Below are 17,387 nucleotides of genomic sequence, written 5' to 3' on the forward strand. Positions count from 1 at the left end.
TTTAGCATCATTTCAAAAAAAAGAGGCCAAGAACACCTTTTCTGAGGGTAATTTTGGAAAACTGTAGACCCTTTTATTTGTTATAGATCTTAGCCTTAAAAGCGAGACTCAGTGTGTTATATTGCACCCAAATTGAAATGTTGAAGTTGTCATAATGTTACCTAAACAATATATGCATACATAAATTTATTAGTGCATGATAATATTACCCCATTATTTTTTAATATTCATCTTGTTCATTTTTTTTTCACTTGTTTTTGCTACATACTGTTTTCGATGTATTTTAAAATCATTGATTATTATGTCTATATCATTACTTTAAGAAATTATATATTGTAGGTTAGGTTATAAAACACTTAGTTCATGAAAACTTGGAAAATTGTTGGAACTGTTGTCCCTCGATAATGGGGAAGACCTGGGAACTGCCATCGCCCTCGGGCAACAGTTTCCCAAGTCTTCCCCATAATACCTCAGGAAAACAGTTTTACTGTTTCCCTCGGATTCATGAAAAAAGTGTATACTGTGCCATATATTATATACTTTTTGTAAATTAATTACTGTAATACTCTGGTTGTCAAGGTACTGTAGTCTCTGTTGGTCTGTGAATCCCAGAAGTGTTATAGATATGAACATTATAATGATAATCAATCTGTAATCATCATGTTATATTACATGCTTAAAATGTAAAAAAAAAAGATGTTGGGATACAACTTTTCATAGGGCTTCCAAAAAGCTTAGAAACAGCTGGTACTTTTACAAAAGTAGGAGGTATTATGTGGAAGCGATTTTAATTAAATACATGTATGTCATTGAAATTTTCTCAAATTGAATATTTTGGCCAGTACAGTCATGATTTCAGCGAGGTATAAGTACTGGGTACCAGCAGATTTTGAAAGGCCTGCCTTTCATGTTAATGAAAGGATTTTATATTTTCTGCAATAATACAAGTCTTGATCAAACACATATTTTTTATCAATGCATTCCTGCTAGTCCATAATAATGTTCATCAAAGTATCTATTATATTACACACTGCTGTCATATCTAATGGGTTGGTATTATGAAATACATGTATTCCTTCACAGATGCAATTATAACAATCAATATATGAAAAAAAAAAGTTTTTGTTTTATAATGATAGTACAATCTTATGGCGTGTCCATCTGCAGTGATTATGTAAGATTTATGCATACTGTGCCAAGGTTTACCTCGTTAGTACAAAGAGAGATGTGTGAAATCTGCATGCAATATTCCAAATTTAATTTATTAATAAAACCATTAAGAGAATGAAAATTTTCTTTTTTTAGGTCACCTGAGTCACTCAGGTGACCTATTGCTATCCGTTTTTGTCTGTCGTCGTGCGTCGTCCGTCGTCCGTCGTGCGTCGTGCGTTAACATTTAAACATTTTCAGCTTCTTCTCTGAAACCGCTCAACCAATTTTAACCAATTTTGGCATATAGCATCTATGGATGAAGGGGGACAAAAATTGTGAATTTCATGGTCCCTGCCCCCCTGGGGCCTGAGGGGTGGGGCTAAAACCACCAAAATTAATGCAATCTTTAAAAATCTTCTTCTTTACTCCTGGACATCAAGCAGTCAAACTGTTGACATGATTGTAATAAGCATTGAGCCCTCTACCAAAATTGTGAAATTCATGGCCCCAGGGTCAGGGGTTCTGGTGCTAGGGTGGGGCTATATAGATCATATAGTGAAAGTGCATTATTTCTTTGAAAATCTTCTTCTCTACTCCTGGGTATTATCAAAACAAATTAAATACATAGTTATGATAAGCAAGAGTGACTCTACAAAAATTGTGAAATTCATAGCCCCAGGGTCAGGAGTTCTGGTGCTAGGGCGGGGCTATATAGATCATATAGTGAAAGTGCATTATTTCTTTGAAAATCTTCTTCTCTACTCCTGGGTATTATTGAAACAAATTGAATATATAGTTATGATAAGCAAGAGTGACTCTACAAAAATTGTGAAATTCATAGCCCCAGGGTCAGGGGTTCTGGTGCTAGGGCGGGGCTATATAGATCATATAGTGAAAGTGCATTATTTCTTTGAAAATCTTCTTCTCTACTCCTGGGTATTATTGAAACAAATTGAATACATAGTTATGATAAGCAAGAGTGACTCTACCAAAATTTTGAAATTCATGGCCCCAGGGTCAGGAGTTCTGGTGCTAGGGCGGGGCTATATAGATCATATAGTGAAAGTGCATTATTTCTTTGAAAATCTTCTTCTCTACTCCTGGGTATTATTGAAACAAATTGAATACATAGTTATGATAAGCAAGAGTGACTCTACCAAAATTGTGAAATTCATAGCCCCAGGGTCAGGGGTTCTGGTGCTAGGGCGGGGCTATATAGATCATATAGTGAAAGTGCATTATTTCTTTGAAAATCTTCTTCTCTACTCCTGGGTATTATTGAAACAAATTGAATACATAGTTATGATAAGCAAGAGTGACTCTACCAAAATTGTGAAATTCATGGCCCCAGGGTCAGGGGTTCTGATGCTAAGGCGGGGCTATATAGATCATATAGTGAAAGTGCATTATTTCTTTGAAAATCTTCTTCTCTACTCCTGGGTATTATTGAAACAAATTGAATACATAGTTATGATAAGCAAGAGTGACTCTACCAAAATTGTGAAATTCATGGTCCCAGGGTCAGGGATTCTGGTGCTAGGGCGGGGCTACATAAATCATGTAGTGAAAGTGCATTATTTCTTTGAAAATCTTCTTCTCTACTCCTGGGTATTATTTAAACAAATTAAATACATAGTTATGATAAGCAAGGATGCCTCTTCCAAAATTATGAAATTCATGGCCCCAGGGTCAGGGGTTCTGGTGCTAGGGTAGGGCCATATGTATCCTATAGTGAAGGTGAATTATTTCTTTAAAAATCTTCTTCTCTGCCCCTGGGTATTATTTAAACAAACTATTAGTACATTGTTATGATACGCAAGGATGCCTCTTCCAAAATTGTGATTTTCATGGCCCCAGGGTCAAGGGTTCTGGTGAAAAGGGGGGGGGGGCTCTATTGATTATATAGTGAAAAAGCAAAATTTCTCTGAAAATATTCTTTTCTGCTTCTGGTTAAAAAGCAATGAAGCTAAGTGTATAGGTATGATGAGCAAGAGTGCTTCTTCCAGGGTAGTGAATTGCATGACCCCTGGGTCAGATGTGCTGGTGTGAGGGTGGGGCTCTTGAGAATATAGTTAAAATGCATTAATTCTATTAAATAATCTTGTCTGCTCCTTAGTGTTAAGCAGATAAACAAAGTGATTACTTAAGATGAGCAAACTTCTGGTCCCAGGGTGAGAGGCTCTGGTGTTTCTTGATGGGGAGGGGGGCTCTATTGATAATATAATGAATCTGTAGTAAAAATGCATTATTTCTTTAAAAATCTTCTTTGCACCTGGGCATATCAGAGGCAAAAAGAGTAAAAGTTTTAATAAGGAAGGGTATTTTTACCAGATTTTTGAACATCTGGACCATTTGGTCAAGTGTTCTGGTCCCGGCTAGGGCTCTGTTAATTTGTAATCTACTGAGAGGAGTTATTCCCCTTTGGCATTTACTTTTGATAATTAATCCCTGTAAATAATGTACTTGAAAGGTTAATAGAATAAGAGAATTATGCAAGAATTTTTATTGTATAATACAAAAAGTACTTTCCTAGTTTTAATGATCAAGTAGACTTGTAAATAATAGATAAATAAAAATGAGACAAAAATAACTTGTCTTATTAAATGTTCATCAAAGACCAAGAGAGGCCAATGTAAAAGATTTCAACAAGGAATTAAGATAGTACAGAAGCACTGATAGTTTGTTAATTTACTGTATGGTGATAGTGTTAAATGGGGAACATATTAGAACCTAATTTATGAACTGTAAATGAATGGTAGACTAATTACATTTTTGATCCTGATCACTCTGTTTTTCTTGCTTTTGGCAACAAAGCTTCACCTTTCAGTTCATTTTATACTCTATGGATTCTCTAAATTGTTGTGTTGTACTCAGGTGACCGTTAAGGCCCTTGGGCCTCTTGTTTAAATATTGCACAGGTGGAGGTGAGTGAAATCGTCGTGATGTCGGATGCCAATTTGATGGCAGAATCCTACGCAGAAGATACCATGCAGAATATCGCGACCGACGAGGAGAACAAACCATGCTGCAAATTCTGTGGAAAAAAGTTTGCCCAGTCCAGCTACATCAAGGCGCATATGAGACTCCATACAGGGGAAAAACCTTTCGCCTGCTCCTTCTGTCCAAAGAGATTCAGCGATTGTAGCAACTGGAAAAAGCATGAGAGGATTCATATCAGGTATGGCTTACAGTAACAAGATCTTAACCATGGATTAGCTTACCCTTCTTGTGCTCTCTCAAGAAATTCAGTGACGTACTGTAGGAACTGAAAAAAGCACGAGAGGATTTAGATCAGGTATGGTTTGTACTAAGATCTTATTAATAATCATACCTTAACTTAACCTTCTCGTGCTGTCCCAAGAGATTCAGTCACTGTAGCAGCTAGAAAAATCATGAGAGGATTCAAATCAGGTATGGCTCATAGTACTAAGCTAAACTTTGGGGAAGTTAATCCTTTCCAGACTTGCAGGGCTCGAAATAATTGATGGCCCGCTGGTCTGGGGCCAGTGAATTTTCAATGTGGGCTAGTACATTGCAGAGGGCATGTGCCCTTTGAGTCGGCATTTTTTTATGCATAATAAAATTCATTCACAGTCGGGCTAGTTAACTTGACAGGGTAGTGTGTCCCAACTTCTGCTGTTTCTTGTTTTGTTAAGTTGTACTTCTAAGTATCACAGTATAAAAAAAAAATATTACTATTATTATTATGGTTTTGGGCCAGTCTTTCTAAAATCTACTGGCCCAGTGGGACAGTGAAAGTACATGTACTAAGCTGTCCAGTAAAAATTTAAGGCGATAGCCCGAGTGACCAGTAAACAAAAATAATTATTTCTAGCCCTGACCTGCTGACTTATAAGGATGGTGTTTATTTCATTTATACGTAAAAACTGAATTTACAGTATTAAAACATTTCATCATTGTTCATTGTGCTTTAAAAATGAAAGATGAAAACTTATGACAGATTTCAAACAAATATTTCAGGAGATTCTCCATAAGTAAAAGATGGCACTTCTGCAGCTTAGTGGACAATCTATGTAAAATTTTGGGACCATTCTGTATATTGAATCTGATAGCATTTTTTTCAGTTGCAAGCCAGACACATACCCCTGTTCTTATTTTCATTAATAGGGCACATGTATGTAAATTGCATGATTCATCATGGAAATGCATGTATTCATATTTCAAAGAAAAACATTTCATGTTTCTTTTAAGGGCTTTAGTATACATTTACAGGTACTCTTAGTGTAGATATATAGTCTGTTCAATATGTCTTGCAGAAGTTAATTGCCAGAATTTAAATTTATTTTTACTATTGAATTGTGGATGAGAAGGGCTTAGGTATACAATAGAATGTTAATGTGCTCAACCTCTTGCCTTTTCTTCCCACAGTAGCCAAGCCCTGCAAACTTTGCTCAAATAAAATTGATAAATTCCATATCATGTACATTTGCATTATTTAAACTTGTATAAATATAATACTTGTCAATCTTCAATGAATCCTGTGGTTGAAATTCTCTACTAGTCTTATTTAAATAACTTGGAAATTACCTTGAAAATACTTCTTTTCTACCTGCCCAGACAACAGTGTGTTTTTCCTCTTCTTTTTTATGGTTAATTAATTTTAACATGTTTAATGCAGTAGTGTTTCTCGATAGTATATTTTTAATGGCCTTCGTTCATGCTCCGCTGACCAGGTTAAAAGAACACGACGTGAAAATGCATGCCCTTGTTGTTTCTGTCAGTTTTTGTCAAATTGGTATGTTGTACATTTTTAAGTAACTGTGGAATAGGGAACACAGAGATATATATATAAGCATTCTAAAGTCAGAATAGAAAAAGCTGAAAGTTGATGAAGTCCACCACCATTAGAATTTTCAAATTGTTAAAATGGATCCACACTACAAAATCAGAAAGTAATATTTACATAGTAGTCTACTTCATCATTCATTCTTTTTACCTATTTGATCTCGCTGCTTTTGCATGATATAAATAGAAAAAAAATGGTCTTTGTGGTCAGAAAATTCAATCACACATATTTTCCCTCATCTCTCAAAAAGATAAAATTGTTCTTAAATTTTAATGATTTATTTTAATTTGAAAAATGTGTCACAGTGTGAAAATTTCAATGTATTCATCAAATACTTTGTACTTATCATGTTTATTATTGTGTCAGTTTCGTAAATTTTTTTTCATTCCAAGTTTAAAAGTAGCTGCATGTACATAGAATACTAATGCCACAAATTTTAAATGCAGAAATTGAAAAGCTGACCCACATTTTAAATAAATATTGTTTGATGAAAAGAAGGAAACTGAGGATTGAAATAATTATTGTGATCATGGAAAGGCTGCTCTATTCTATGCATCATTGCTTTTTTAAAGGAAAAACAGACTGCATAGAGTTTTGTTTGAAGGGCAGATTTCTTATCAGTAATTATAATGCTAACATTGTCCCCTGTGGAATGCAGTAATTGAATGTATATGCTAATCAATAAGCATCATTATTTGTTAATTAAAGACCTGTTAAAAAAAACTCATGAGATGCTCTTTCATGTCTTTAAAAAAAAACTTTCAGAAAGGAAATTTACTTTTTGAGAAACTTATAATTTCTTCAATGTAAAAACAAAAGCATTGTATTGTAGATCTATATCATTATTCTTGCACCACTCCCCCCCCCCCCCCCCCACACACACACATGCACACACAGTCACACGCAATATTGCACATATTAGGCTGCTTGATTGTCAGATTATTCAATGTTGGACTGTTAAAAAAAAAATAAATAAAAAATTGGCGATAATTTTCGAAGTCTTTGGATGTTAATTATTGAAATATCAAAGGCAATTTAATCTTTCAAGTCAGTACTGTGAGATCAAGGTCATACACTAAGGTTAGAAGGTGAAGGTCAAATGTCTTACTATATAAATTGCATGTATACTAGAAGGATACTTTGTTCTGAAAGAAATTATTTTGATGAAATAGTAATTCTAATTTGAATTAAATTTGAATAATATTAAACTTGACAGGGTTTGAGGAATTAGATGTGTGGTCTATTGGTATGCAATTGTGACATTGACATTTAAAAAAAAAAAGAAAAAAAACTTGTGATCTGTATACTAACATAATAGACTTAATTGATTTTCTACAAATAGAGATTCTTTGTATTTGAAACATTTTTTCATGGATTGGACCAGATGAAAATGCATGTATTATACTTGTAGATTATCTATAAAAGATTAATTATATTTAATCATTGTATTCCTTGTATGCAGTGCAAGGAAAGGATTCACTCATTTGAAAGAACTTGTATCCCATCCTTTCTTACCTTAAATACAATACAATATGTTCAGATCATAAGATACTTCCATGTCTGTTAATTAATCAATCTTGTCTTGTAGGCTTACTTTTCTTAACCTCTCTTTTTCCATAGCAGTGTATAAATCTGCCCATTGCTAATTTCAGAATAAATTTAGCTGCAGAAAAATTATGAAGCCATATTTCCTTTCATCAAGATGTTACAAAATGATGAAAGATAAGCTAATAAAGTAAATTAATATAATTCAGTGACTGACAGCCCTTAGCATGCTTATTTTTGCAGTGCTTTCCCTCTATTCCAAAGTAAAGAGATAGAGATCAATTGTAACAGGCTAGGGGTCAAGGTTGATGAACAAAATCTCTGTGGACCTTACAATAATTATTTTTTAAATTTTTGATTTCTAAGTGGCATTTTTATCAATTTGAAGGGGTCAATTTGGCCAGTAGCTATATAGCTGGTTCTTAGAGAAAACACTGATTTTGTGCATGATTTTCTATACAAATATAATAAAATTTTATGTGTAATTGTAACACTTTATTTTCTGATTACAGACAACTAGGCTTGAATCCAGACAAGCCTTCCACTCCAAACAAGAGCCAGGTCCCGGTAGTCCAGAACTACTCCACTACAAAGTCCAAATCCGAACACGGCAACTCGAACTTTCAGTGTAAGATCTGCAACAAGACGTTCTCCAATGCCAGCAGCCTGACTACTCATCGTCGGATCCACAGCGGGGAAAGACCGTACAGGTGTGAGACGTGTGGGAAGTCGTTCACTCAGATCGGGACCCTGCGGACACACGAAAGAGTGCACACAGGTCAGTAAAGATAACAGGGATATATACTATCATAATGTAAGAGTGCTCACAGGTGAGAAAGAAAAGAGGGATATATATACTATGGAAAAGTGGTCAACACATGTAAGAAAGAAAAGGGGGGTATATTATAAAAGAGTAAATTGAACAGAAGGGGAAGGGGGGGGGGTGGCATACAGTTAACCTGTACATTTATATCAGTGAAATGAGCTTTTATTGTGATAATGCTTTAAATCATACAATAAACATAAATTTATAGGATCTGATTAAAAATATTTTTGTATATATAATTGAAGGAGTTTGAATGTACTACATTTCCAGGAGAGAGACCTTACATGTGTAAGCTATGTGGACAGACCTTCGCCCAGAATGGCAGTTTTCGCATGCACGAGAGGCGTCATATGATGGAGATGCTCCACAAATGTCCGATTTGCCCCGTCAAATTCTCCCAGTGGGAAGATGCCAAAGCACACTTAGCTACGCACCCAGAAATAGCCAGTGTTACCGACTTTATGAAGCACCTGCCGTCCGTAACCTCAGCCGGGGAAACTGACGACGAGAATATGCCGCCCATCGAGAGCTTCGCTCCACATGTGGAGCAGCTCCATCTGGACCAGTTTCCACCTCCGGGTTTTCCTTTTCCATCCCAATTATCTCCGTTTTTGAATCTTTCTTCTTTACATTTTGGTGCTGCACTGGGGGATATGCCTACTCCTGTTGGACTTTTCACCACTCAAGGACAGGTGGGTGGATAATTTGAAGGTTATAATTAGTACTTTATTGATGGAGGTATATATGTATATAAATATTCTACAGAATCTCAAGATGTGGAATTCCTGGGGTATGTTGAGTTGTAGATGTACATGAAATAAATTTTTTCCATGTAAATAAATGCACTTTCACTGGAAAAAAGTATCAGAGTGTATAAATATCAGAATAATTGAAATTCAGGAATATTAAACAAAATAAGTATCAGAATATTAAACTATTTTTGGACATATTTAGTTTGTTCTAGAGCATGTTTTATGATAATGGATGACTTATGACCCCATTCCTCTGACAGTAATAGTCCCATTTGTTTAAAACAAAATTACCATCACGCATGCAACAGGATATATACTTGTACTTTCACCAAAAAAAAAAAAAAAAAAAAATTAAGCCAATTTCAGGAGTTTAGTGATGCATAAATGAAAGTATACAAGAATTTTTTTTTTTATGTTTATGAAGACAAATGTGACAAATTTTGTGTCATTTCATGTTTCCCAAAAAAGAAAAGGAAATGTCATACATTCTAAGTATTGACATTTCTAACCTGCTTTTTTTTTTAAGGAACAGAAAAGCAAGTATTTGGAAAAAAATATTCTATTAAATCAGGGAAATATGGAAGGTATTTTTAACATCAAAATTTAATTCACACAATTCATGTTGTATATACTGTATTAAAAATCGTTGATCTTTTGGAATTCCATAGGAAACTTTGCACAGTGTACTTTAAACAGTAATAAAGAGTCCTGGCTATAAGAAAAAAAAGAAATTCCAAGTCTCAGTGATTTCCTTGTAACAGAGCTCCACTGTATTCCTTTTTAATTGAGACCAGTAAATATGACATTGCATGAAGTGTCCTTTATTGAACAGCTGATCAAAACTGAGGGACTAGGCCTGCACACCTCACGCTCCGCCCTTCAGGATGACCTTTATAGACAGTCTGCTGAGGTCACGACCTCTGTGGCCAATGGGGTCATACCCTCTCCAAATGTAAGTATAGTCGAGCTTCCATTAATCCAGAGGATTTTTTTCCAAAGAAAATTGCCCAGATTAATGTAGTGTCCATTTAACTGTATTTATGGTTATATTGTGGTTTATATTTCAGTATCAAATATTTAACAGTAAAATCAAATGTCCATTATTGTCATAATCATTATTTTTGGGCATCCATATCCCATGCTAGTGAATATGAAGTAAAACACAAGCTATAATTGCTCCAAGAGTCCAAATAAGAAAAGGACTGAATTATAAACCTCTGAAAAAATGAAAGTGCAAATATTTTAATAAGAAGAGTATTAGAACTGTGAATATGGGTTGTTTGTATTGTTTTTGCATGAAGAAAAAAACTATTTATTTTAAAAAATGACATGTACATTGAATGAAATAGCTAAGAATAAATTTTTGCTTGCCCAACTATTTAAAAAAAAAATACATGTATGTCCGAACAGCCTTGGTGATGGTGTATATTTCTGGTACAATTTCGTAAATTACATGCAAGTAATTAATTATGACAGGATAATGGGGACACTGCTGTTAGTACGACCACTGCCAGAGACAGGAAGTACAGTTCTGACTCCCACACATCACGGTCAATGTCCACCCCCGACGGAGGGCTCGAAAATGGTGAGGACGTAAAATCTACTACTTGTAGTATGAGGCTATTACAAGTAGTGGATTAAATATGAGTGTGCTTGTATGGATTATTCTTGTCTGTACATGTGAACAAATAACAAAGGAGATAGTAGTAGGTGAAAGACTTTAGGAAATACTGTACGTGTACATAAATTGGCTTATTAAAAATTAAGTGCAATCACTGGGCATGGAGTTGTTGGCGTAATCATGAATTAGCACTACACATGTCCGTGCCATGTATTGTATATATAAAAGATTTCTTAGCAGTATTCATGAATTAGCGCATCGTTGTCTGCGCCAAAGCTGCTAAAATATGAAGCCCACATTTTTAAGTACACATACAGTAACTTGAGATACAATAAAAAAAAATGGTTAAGGTTTTGCCTGTACATGTTACAGAGCATGACAGAGTAGAAAATGGGACACTTAAAAAACATTTCTATCAAAACACTTTTAATATGAAATTTAAATTAAGTTCATGCACATGTTGCAATTTCCCTCTAGTTTATATTTTCTGCTTTAAAAATAAAATGTGTCGAATCTTTTGTTGGAAATTCATTTGGGAACTTAGAAATGCCGTAGGTTAAGAAATTATTTTCAAGACCATGATTTTTTGATTCAAAGAAAGATTCTAACCAAGCATGTTGACAATCTGTCAACCAAGCATTCTGACAATCCAGCATAATATATTGAAAATTCAAGAGTATATAATATATCCTCAAGAACTAAATGATATAGGAGACAGAGCCTATTTTTATGTACAATATCCAATTGACAGGCACAAACAGAACGGATGCTGACAAAGCAAACATGGAGACAGATTTCGTCCATCCCGATACAGAACAGAATGCCAAGCCAACCTCGGAGGACTCGAGCGTGGTCAGTGACCACTCCGACAACAACAACTCAGAGGAGGCGCAGGGTATTAAATGTACAAACCTCCACAGTAGACTGTCAGGGAACTCCCGCAAACAGAAATGTCCCATGAGGCGGTACAGCGGATCAGGTGAGGGGTGGGGATAAAATGCAAATATCATATATATATACATATATAATAAATATCACATATATATATATACATAAATGATTTCTTTCCTAAATACCAAACTAAATTCAAACTCAGTTTAGTCATGGAATTTATATTATTATCACTGGCTGCATAGTACTTAGTTCATTACAGAAGTAAGTTACCAAGAAAAATATTAAATTCCTGCAGAGAACAAGAGATCAATTTAGTTTTTTTTTTTGGGGGGGGGGGGGAGTGTTGTACAGCAAGGATGAACCTAAATTAGTAAGACTATAATGCTACAAATATTTATGTGTAAATGAGCAGAACATTCCATGCTTTCAGAGGACTTCATTTTATGGTCTTTGTATAACAAAATGACTTTCATTATATCTGTAAAAAAAACTACCTAGGTAAATTTTTTGTATTTATTTATAATGAAGGATGTCATCAAAATGTATGTATCTTCACTATTTAATAAATATTTTTGCCGCTACAGAATTCAAAGACTAGAGATAATTTTTTCTTGAAATTCTTCTTTGCACCAGCTGCTTCCTCTATGGTAGACCCGGACACATCTACACATGTCACTCAGAGCCTCCTAAATGAATCAGATAGCATCTACTCCGGGGACCAGAGCATCGAAGAGTTCCAGGATATAAATAGCATCACTGGGAAACTCTATCGATGTGAACACTGCCGCATTCTCTTCGAGGACTGCACACTTTATCTCCTACACAACGGCTTTCACTCGCACGACGCAGATCCATTCAAGTGTGTTATATGTCGGTTGTCCTGCCGCGATCGGATCGAGTTCAATTGTCATCTGATCAGCCACATCAAATAAGGGAAAAATACAACGTTCAGGTTTGGTTTTAAAGGTGTTTCTTTTTGGTGTGACGAAATAACGGATATTTTTTTTTTGTTTTGCAAGTGACATGTTTGTTTCAGTATAGGAACAATTTGAAAAATTATTTTTCATTTGTCATCTAATAATCTTTTTTGCTGATTGAAGTACTTATTTCTATACAGTGTAAAATACTGTTGACATGTCTAATGGCATGGTTAAAGCAATGACCAAAAACTTTACAATGTGGTTGTAGCAAAGTCCAAAAAACTAAGGGACACAATTGATACAAAGTATTTTTATGCCAAATGATAATTTGTAATTGGTCAGTATGTAGTAGAGAAATCTCAGTCTATTTTTGGCCTGGGATCTTTTATACACATTAAATGATCTGAAATAAAATGTTTATGGTAAGTCGGAAATACGAAACTTGCCTACTTTGTGATTTTTTGAATCTTCCACATATTTTTTGTTTTGTTGAACAAAAGATCTGTATTATTTTAGATAGTAGTTTTACATTTTAGTTTGTTTGTTTGTTTTTTTTTTTTTGCAATATTCACTTAGTTTAGATCTGTTTCACTCATTAACCCACTGGGTGTAATTATATGTGTACATTTTGCTTATAGTTATTTATTATTCCTATGGCACATATTGTTTATTTTTGTTTATTTTTTCTTCGTTTTAAAGTAATTATATACAAGGTTAGTGCTGTCATTCATTCATATAAAATAATTCCCAAATAATCGCTACAGAAAAAAAATATGGAACAAGGTTTGATATTGAAATGAGCTCCATCCGACTCAAGACATATCTATTTTTTACCAAACTTTTTTTTTTCCAACTCTGTGACTCTTGGACAATGAATTAGGAACAACTTGAATTATTGTTGCATATGTCTTTTTGTATCATTAGTGTAGTAGATATTTTATATTGTCATGTTGTCTTTAAGTTGAATGCCCTTTGTTTTATTGGCAGGTTATGCCTGCAATGTTTATAACGTATTTGCAGCAGTATAGTTTATGCTGTTATTGTGCATTTCAGTTTGGGAAGAATTAACTTTTTTCAAGGTTTTTGTGGATTTGTGCGATATCAAATTTCTGTTTTTTTATTTTTTTTTGGGGAGGGGGGGTATGAAAAAATTCTACCTTCATCTTAACATATCTCTCCTGGTTGTTTTTAAAAAGTTTTTAGATAAGGGGGGGGGGGGGGAAGAAAATAAATTATTGTGAGCTGAAACATAAAGTTAAATCATTTTGACTAACATGAAACTTCTCTCTCGGAGTATATTAAAACAGATTTTTTCCTCCAGTTTTAAAATTGCCAAGGTTTTTGTAATCCTTTAACTTCTTACGCATTTAGAATTTTTTGTTATTGTAATACAGGTACTTATTTTTTTCTTTTGAAAAAAAAAATGGCCAAGGTTATTTCTTGAACCAAATTGTATAAACACCATTGTGCCATGTTGTAGCATGTTAGAAGTACAGATTGTCCATTGTGGTAGTAAACATATCATTTTATTGTACATGTTTTTGTTTTGTCATTGAATTTACATTATTTATCATATCGTATGCATTTAGATCATTTAATTTGCATTTTTCAAAATATTTTTCGTTCTGCACATCATAATGTGTGCATCTTGTAAAACAAAGTTACCTCCCTTCTTTGTTGATATTGAACAGGTTTTTTTTTTTTGGTAGCGTTGAGGGTAACAGTATTTCCTCTTCATACACTGTATTTGTTCGCACTCTTTAATATAAGGGGAAGCCGTAATACATTTTTTCTTCTGATATCTTTAAGCAAAACATCGTTCAGTTTTAAAAATTCATTTTTAATATTTCTTTATTTTTGAAGAAAAATTCTAATTCAAGATTAACTTATCTGTCTTTGGATGCCATTTTCTCACTTTTCAATCAAATTTTTGTTACAGTAAATATATTCTTCAGTTAAAAAAAAAAACTTGCCAAATAAAATTTCATTTTTCTTGAGATGTTAAGCCAATAAAGAAACTCTCTGACTTGGTGATTAATGGTACATTTCTGGTATGTAACCTTTGTTTGTTTACTAGGAAATATCTAACTCTGTAACTGCTGAAGTTGAAATACTTGTATCTTGTGGAAGTTAACATTTTTTGTTGTTGTTTGCAATATCTAATATTGTACTATAATTAAGCAATATCATTATTATTCATTGCAACTTTAATTGTTTTTAAACTTCTTGTATTTTCCTTTACATCAGCCAAAAAAAAAATTAACATCTGTTTTGTTAATTATATTAATTAACATTTAGAAATTTTTTAGAGATATTTTTTCAGCAATAGCTTCATTAATTTTACTTAGCCATATTAAAAAAAAAAACTGCATTTTGTTAACATAGTGCACAGAACTCCATTTTCTTCTTGTTATGAGCTATTTTTGTACAGTAGTTGACCAAATTTGTTTGATTTTTATCTTTGTTTGAATTGCTGCAGTTTTTACTTCTACCATCTTCTCCCTACAAATGGCATATGTCAATATTTGTTGTATTATCTGTGGTTTACTTAATTGGCAGAAGTGACACCTAACTTATTCTACTTGATAGTTATGAATTTTCTGGTATTTGTGTATCTCCTGAAAAGATAAAAAAAAAATCTAACCCCCCCCCCCCCCCTTTAAAGTTGATGGTTTCATGGTTTTATTTTTTTTTTTTTACATTACTGCAGCAACTTAAAAAAAGATAAAATATTTAAGGGTAGTGGTATAGTACATATCAATATTAGTTCAGTTAGTTGGGACCATAATTATTTTCTTATTGAAATATTTACTGCTTCCAAATATTTAGTACAAATTTCATGAGAGAAATATTTTTCTATTTACTTGTTTTGCTTTTCAGCATAGACAAACTTTATTACACAGTTGTCATAGGTCTTCTTTTTTTTTTAAATCTATCTTTAAATTTAAAAACGATTGAAGCTGTTACTATGAACTTTAAGTTCGAAAAACAAAATACACGGTATTTAATCATCATGGTAACAGTGGAATATTTATCGTTATATTTTTTTTTCTTACTGCAAGGCTATCACTTGGTTTTAATTGCAGGATTGACACAATTAGTTGATGCCAAAGTTTATCGTTTACTTTCATTTTGTTAAGCCTTTACTTTCACTTTACATCATGTGACACAATTTTTATTCATCATTGTTAGAATGTGATTAAGTCCACCATTTTTTTTTTTTTGCTTTCAATTAAATATTGATAACTACTTCTTACTAATAATTATACAAAAACTGCTGACATCACCAAATGCTGTGTAGTGTGTGCTCTGGAGAGAGCCTCGTCGTTATAGCTTTATATTGTGTATATTTTCTCGTATGTCTTTATTTATATCTACAGGGTACTACAGGGGTCTGTATAGCAAGCTTGCTTATTTCCATATATTGCAGCCAAACATTTGATGTACAAGTGATAGGCGTCTCTGTGTCTTGTCTAGATATCTCATTTAATTTGGGACTAATTAATTTACATCTAACTTTCATTGATTTCTTTTTTACCTTGATTTTGGGGGATATTTTGGGTTCTCCAGATTAGAGGATCAATTTGTATTTAAAACTCCATATATGACAAAATCTAAGTTTAGATTTAGAAGTTGGTACTTGGATCTTTCAGGTCCTTCTGTTGTCTCTTGTATTTCTAAGTTGTGAAGGTTATCTGGTTGTTACTGGTACAAGTGATGATTTGTGATACGTAAACTCACTCCTTCATGGTATAATGTCCCTCCTTACTTATGGTTGATTTTGTTTAACCATTTTTTCCTCATTTTTTTTTTCTTTTAATTTTACAAATTTTTCAATGAAAGTTAATAAGGCAAATGGCATATCAGAATTTTTTTGTTTAAAAAATATCATAAATTCTGTCTTTCTTGAATTTGAAAGTTTTGAATATTTAGTAATTTTTAAATGTCAGTTATCTTTTCTTTCCAGAGGGGCATTTTACTTTATCATTGAAAATAAATAAAAAATATACAACTTTTGTGATGAATACACATTTGGTGCATTAGTAGACAAGTATGCAATATTTCCTCATATGTTAGATGTTGCATTTTTAGATACTATAATTATTAACTGTATTTAAACTTGTATGTAATCACCCTTATATAGATATATATTTTTTTGTGTTACAGTTATGGCAAAAATTGTTATGTACATATATATACATGTATCATTCATTTATAATGTATTTTCAAAAACTTGCCTTAGTTTGTTTAAGGAAATTTATTGTAAGCCAAATTTTCAGTCTTTATCTATCAAAAAGTCCACTTTCAAATGCTAAGGGTATGTGTTTAAAAGTTTTGTATCTATCAAAATTGGTTCATAGTTATAATGGAGTAATGTAAAATCATTTTTTTGTTTAAAAAAAAAAAAGAAAGAAAAAAAGAAACTTTAAAATGGTAATTGTTTAAATTTTGTTCAACTTAAAAAAAATTTTTTTTTTAGAGTAATTAGAGCACAAGTTTGGTTTTTTGTTTGTTTTTACTGTAAATTGACTGGATTGAAATGGTAATATTTAACTCTTTCTGAGATTTGGTTTACAGCATGTTACATGTAGTTGAGTGCATTTATTAAATTTAGTCATAGAAATTTGGTAAAATTCTGATATTACTTTTTTTTTTCCAAAAGAAGCAATGGCTTTTTTTGTCAACAACTATAGATTGTCATCTTCTAAAATGTGTTTCTAGAAATTCAGTATATATTTTTTCGACAATATATGTAAATTTCTTTTAAGAAATTTAAATTTCATTCAAGAAATTTGTTTCTCCTTTATACCAAACATAATTTTGCTTACGATTTTTGTAATCAAAGACGGCATTTACTATACATTTTTTT

At 32.9% G+C, this 17,387-nt stretch overlaps 1 protein-coding gene across 1 annotated transcript; it reads left to right on the plus strand.

Annotated features, from left to right (window-relative positions):
• Window positions 1-4,094: 4,094 nt before the first annotated feature.
• On the plus strand, window positions 4,095-12,586 carry LOC133198632 (zinc finger protein 271-like). The gene is made up of 7 exons (XM_061334676.1): window positions 4,095-4,330; window positions 8,017-8,282; window positions 8,601-9,022; window positions 9,915-10,034; window positions 10,559-10,667; window positions 11,455-11,682; window positions 12,231-12,586. The coding sequence occupies exons 1-7, from the start codon at window positions 4,095-4,097 to the stop codon at window positions 12,527-12,529; spliced, it is 1,680 nt and encodes a 559-aa protein (XP_061190660.1). The 3' UTR covers window positions 12,530-12,586.
• Window positions 12,587-17,387: the final 4,801 nt, after the last annotated feature.

This window comes from Saccostrea echinata, unplaced genomic scaffold, assembly GCF_033153115.1.
Source record: "Saccostrea echinata isolate AGI-Se365-2 ecotype Australia unplaced genomic scaffold, CSIRO_AGI_Sech_v1 ptg000033l, whole genome shotgun sequence".
Taxonomy (NCBI): domain Eukaryota; kingdom Metazoa; phylum Mollusca; class Bivalvia; order Ostreida; family Ostreidae; genus Saccostrea; species Saccostrea echinata.

Coding starts and splice junctions, on each gene's coding strand:
- LOC133198632 (XM_061334676.1), top strand. CDS start 4,095: ATGTCGGATGCCAATTTGATGGCAGAATCCTACGCAGAAGATACCATG. Junction 8,283..8,600: donor ACACGAAAGAGTGCACACAG/GTCAGTAAAGAT, acceptor CTACATTTCCAG/GAGAGAGACCTTACATGTGT. Junction 10,035..10,558: donor GGGTCATACCCTCTCCAAAT/GTAAGTATAGTC, acceptor TAATTATGACAG/GATAATGGGGACACTGCTGT.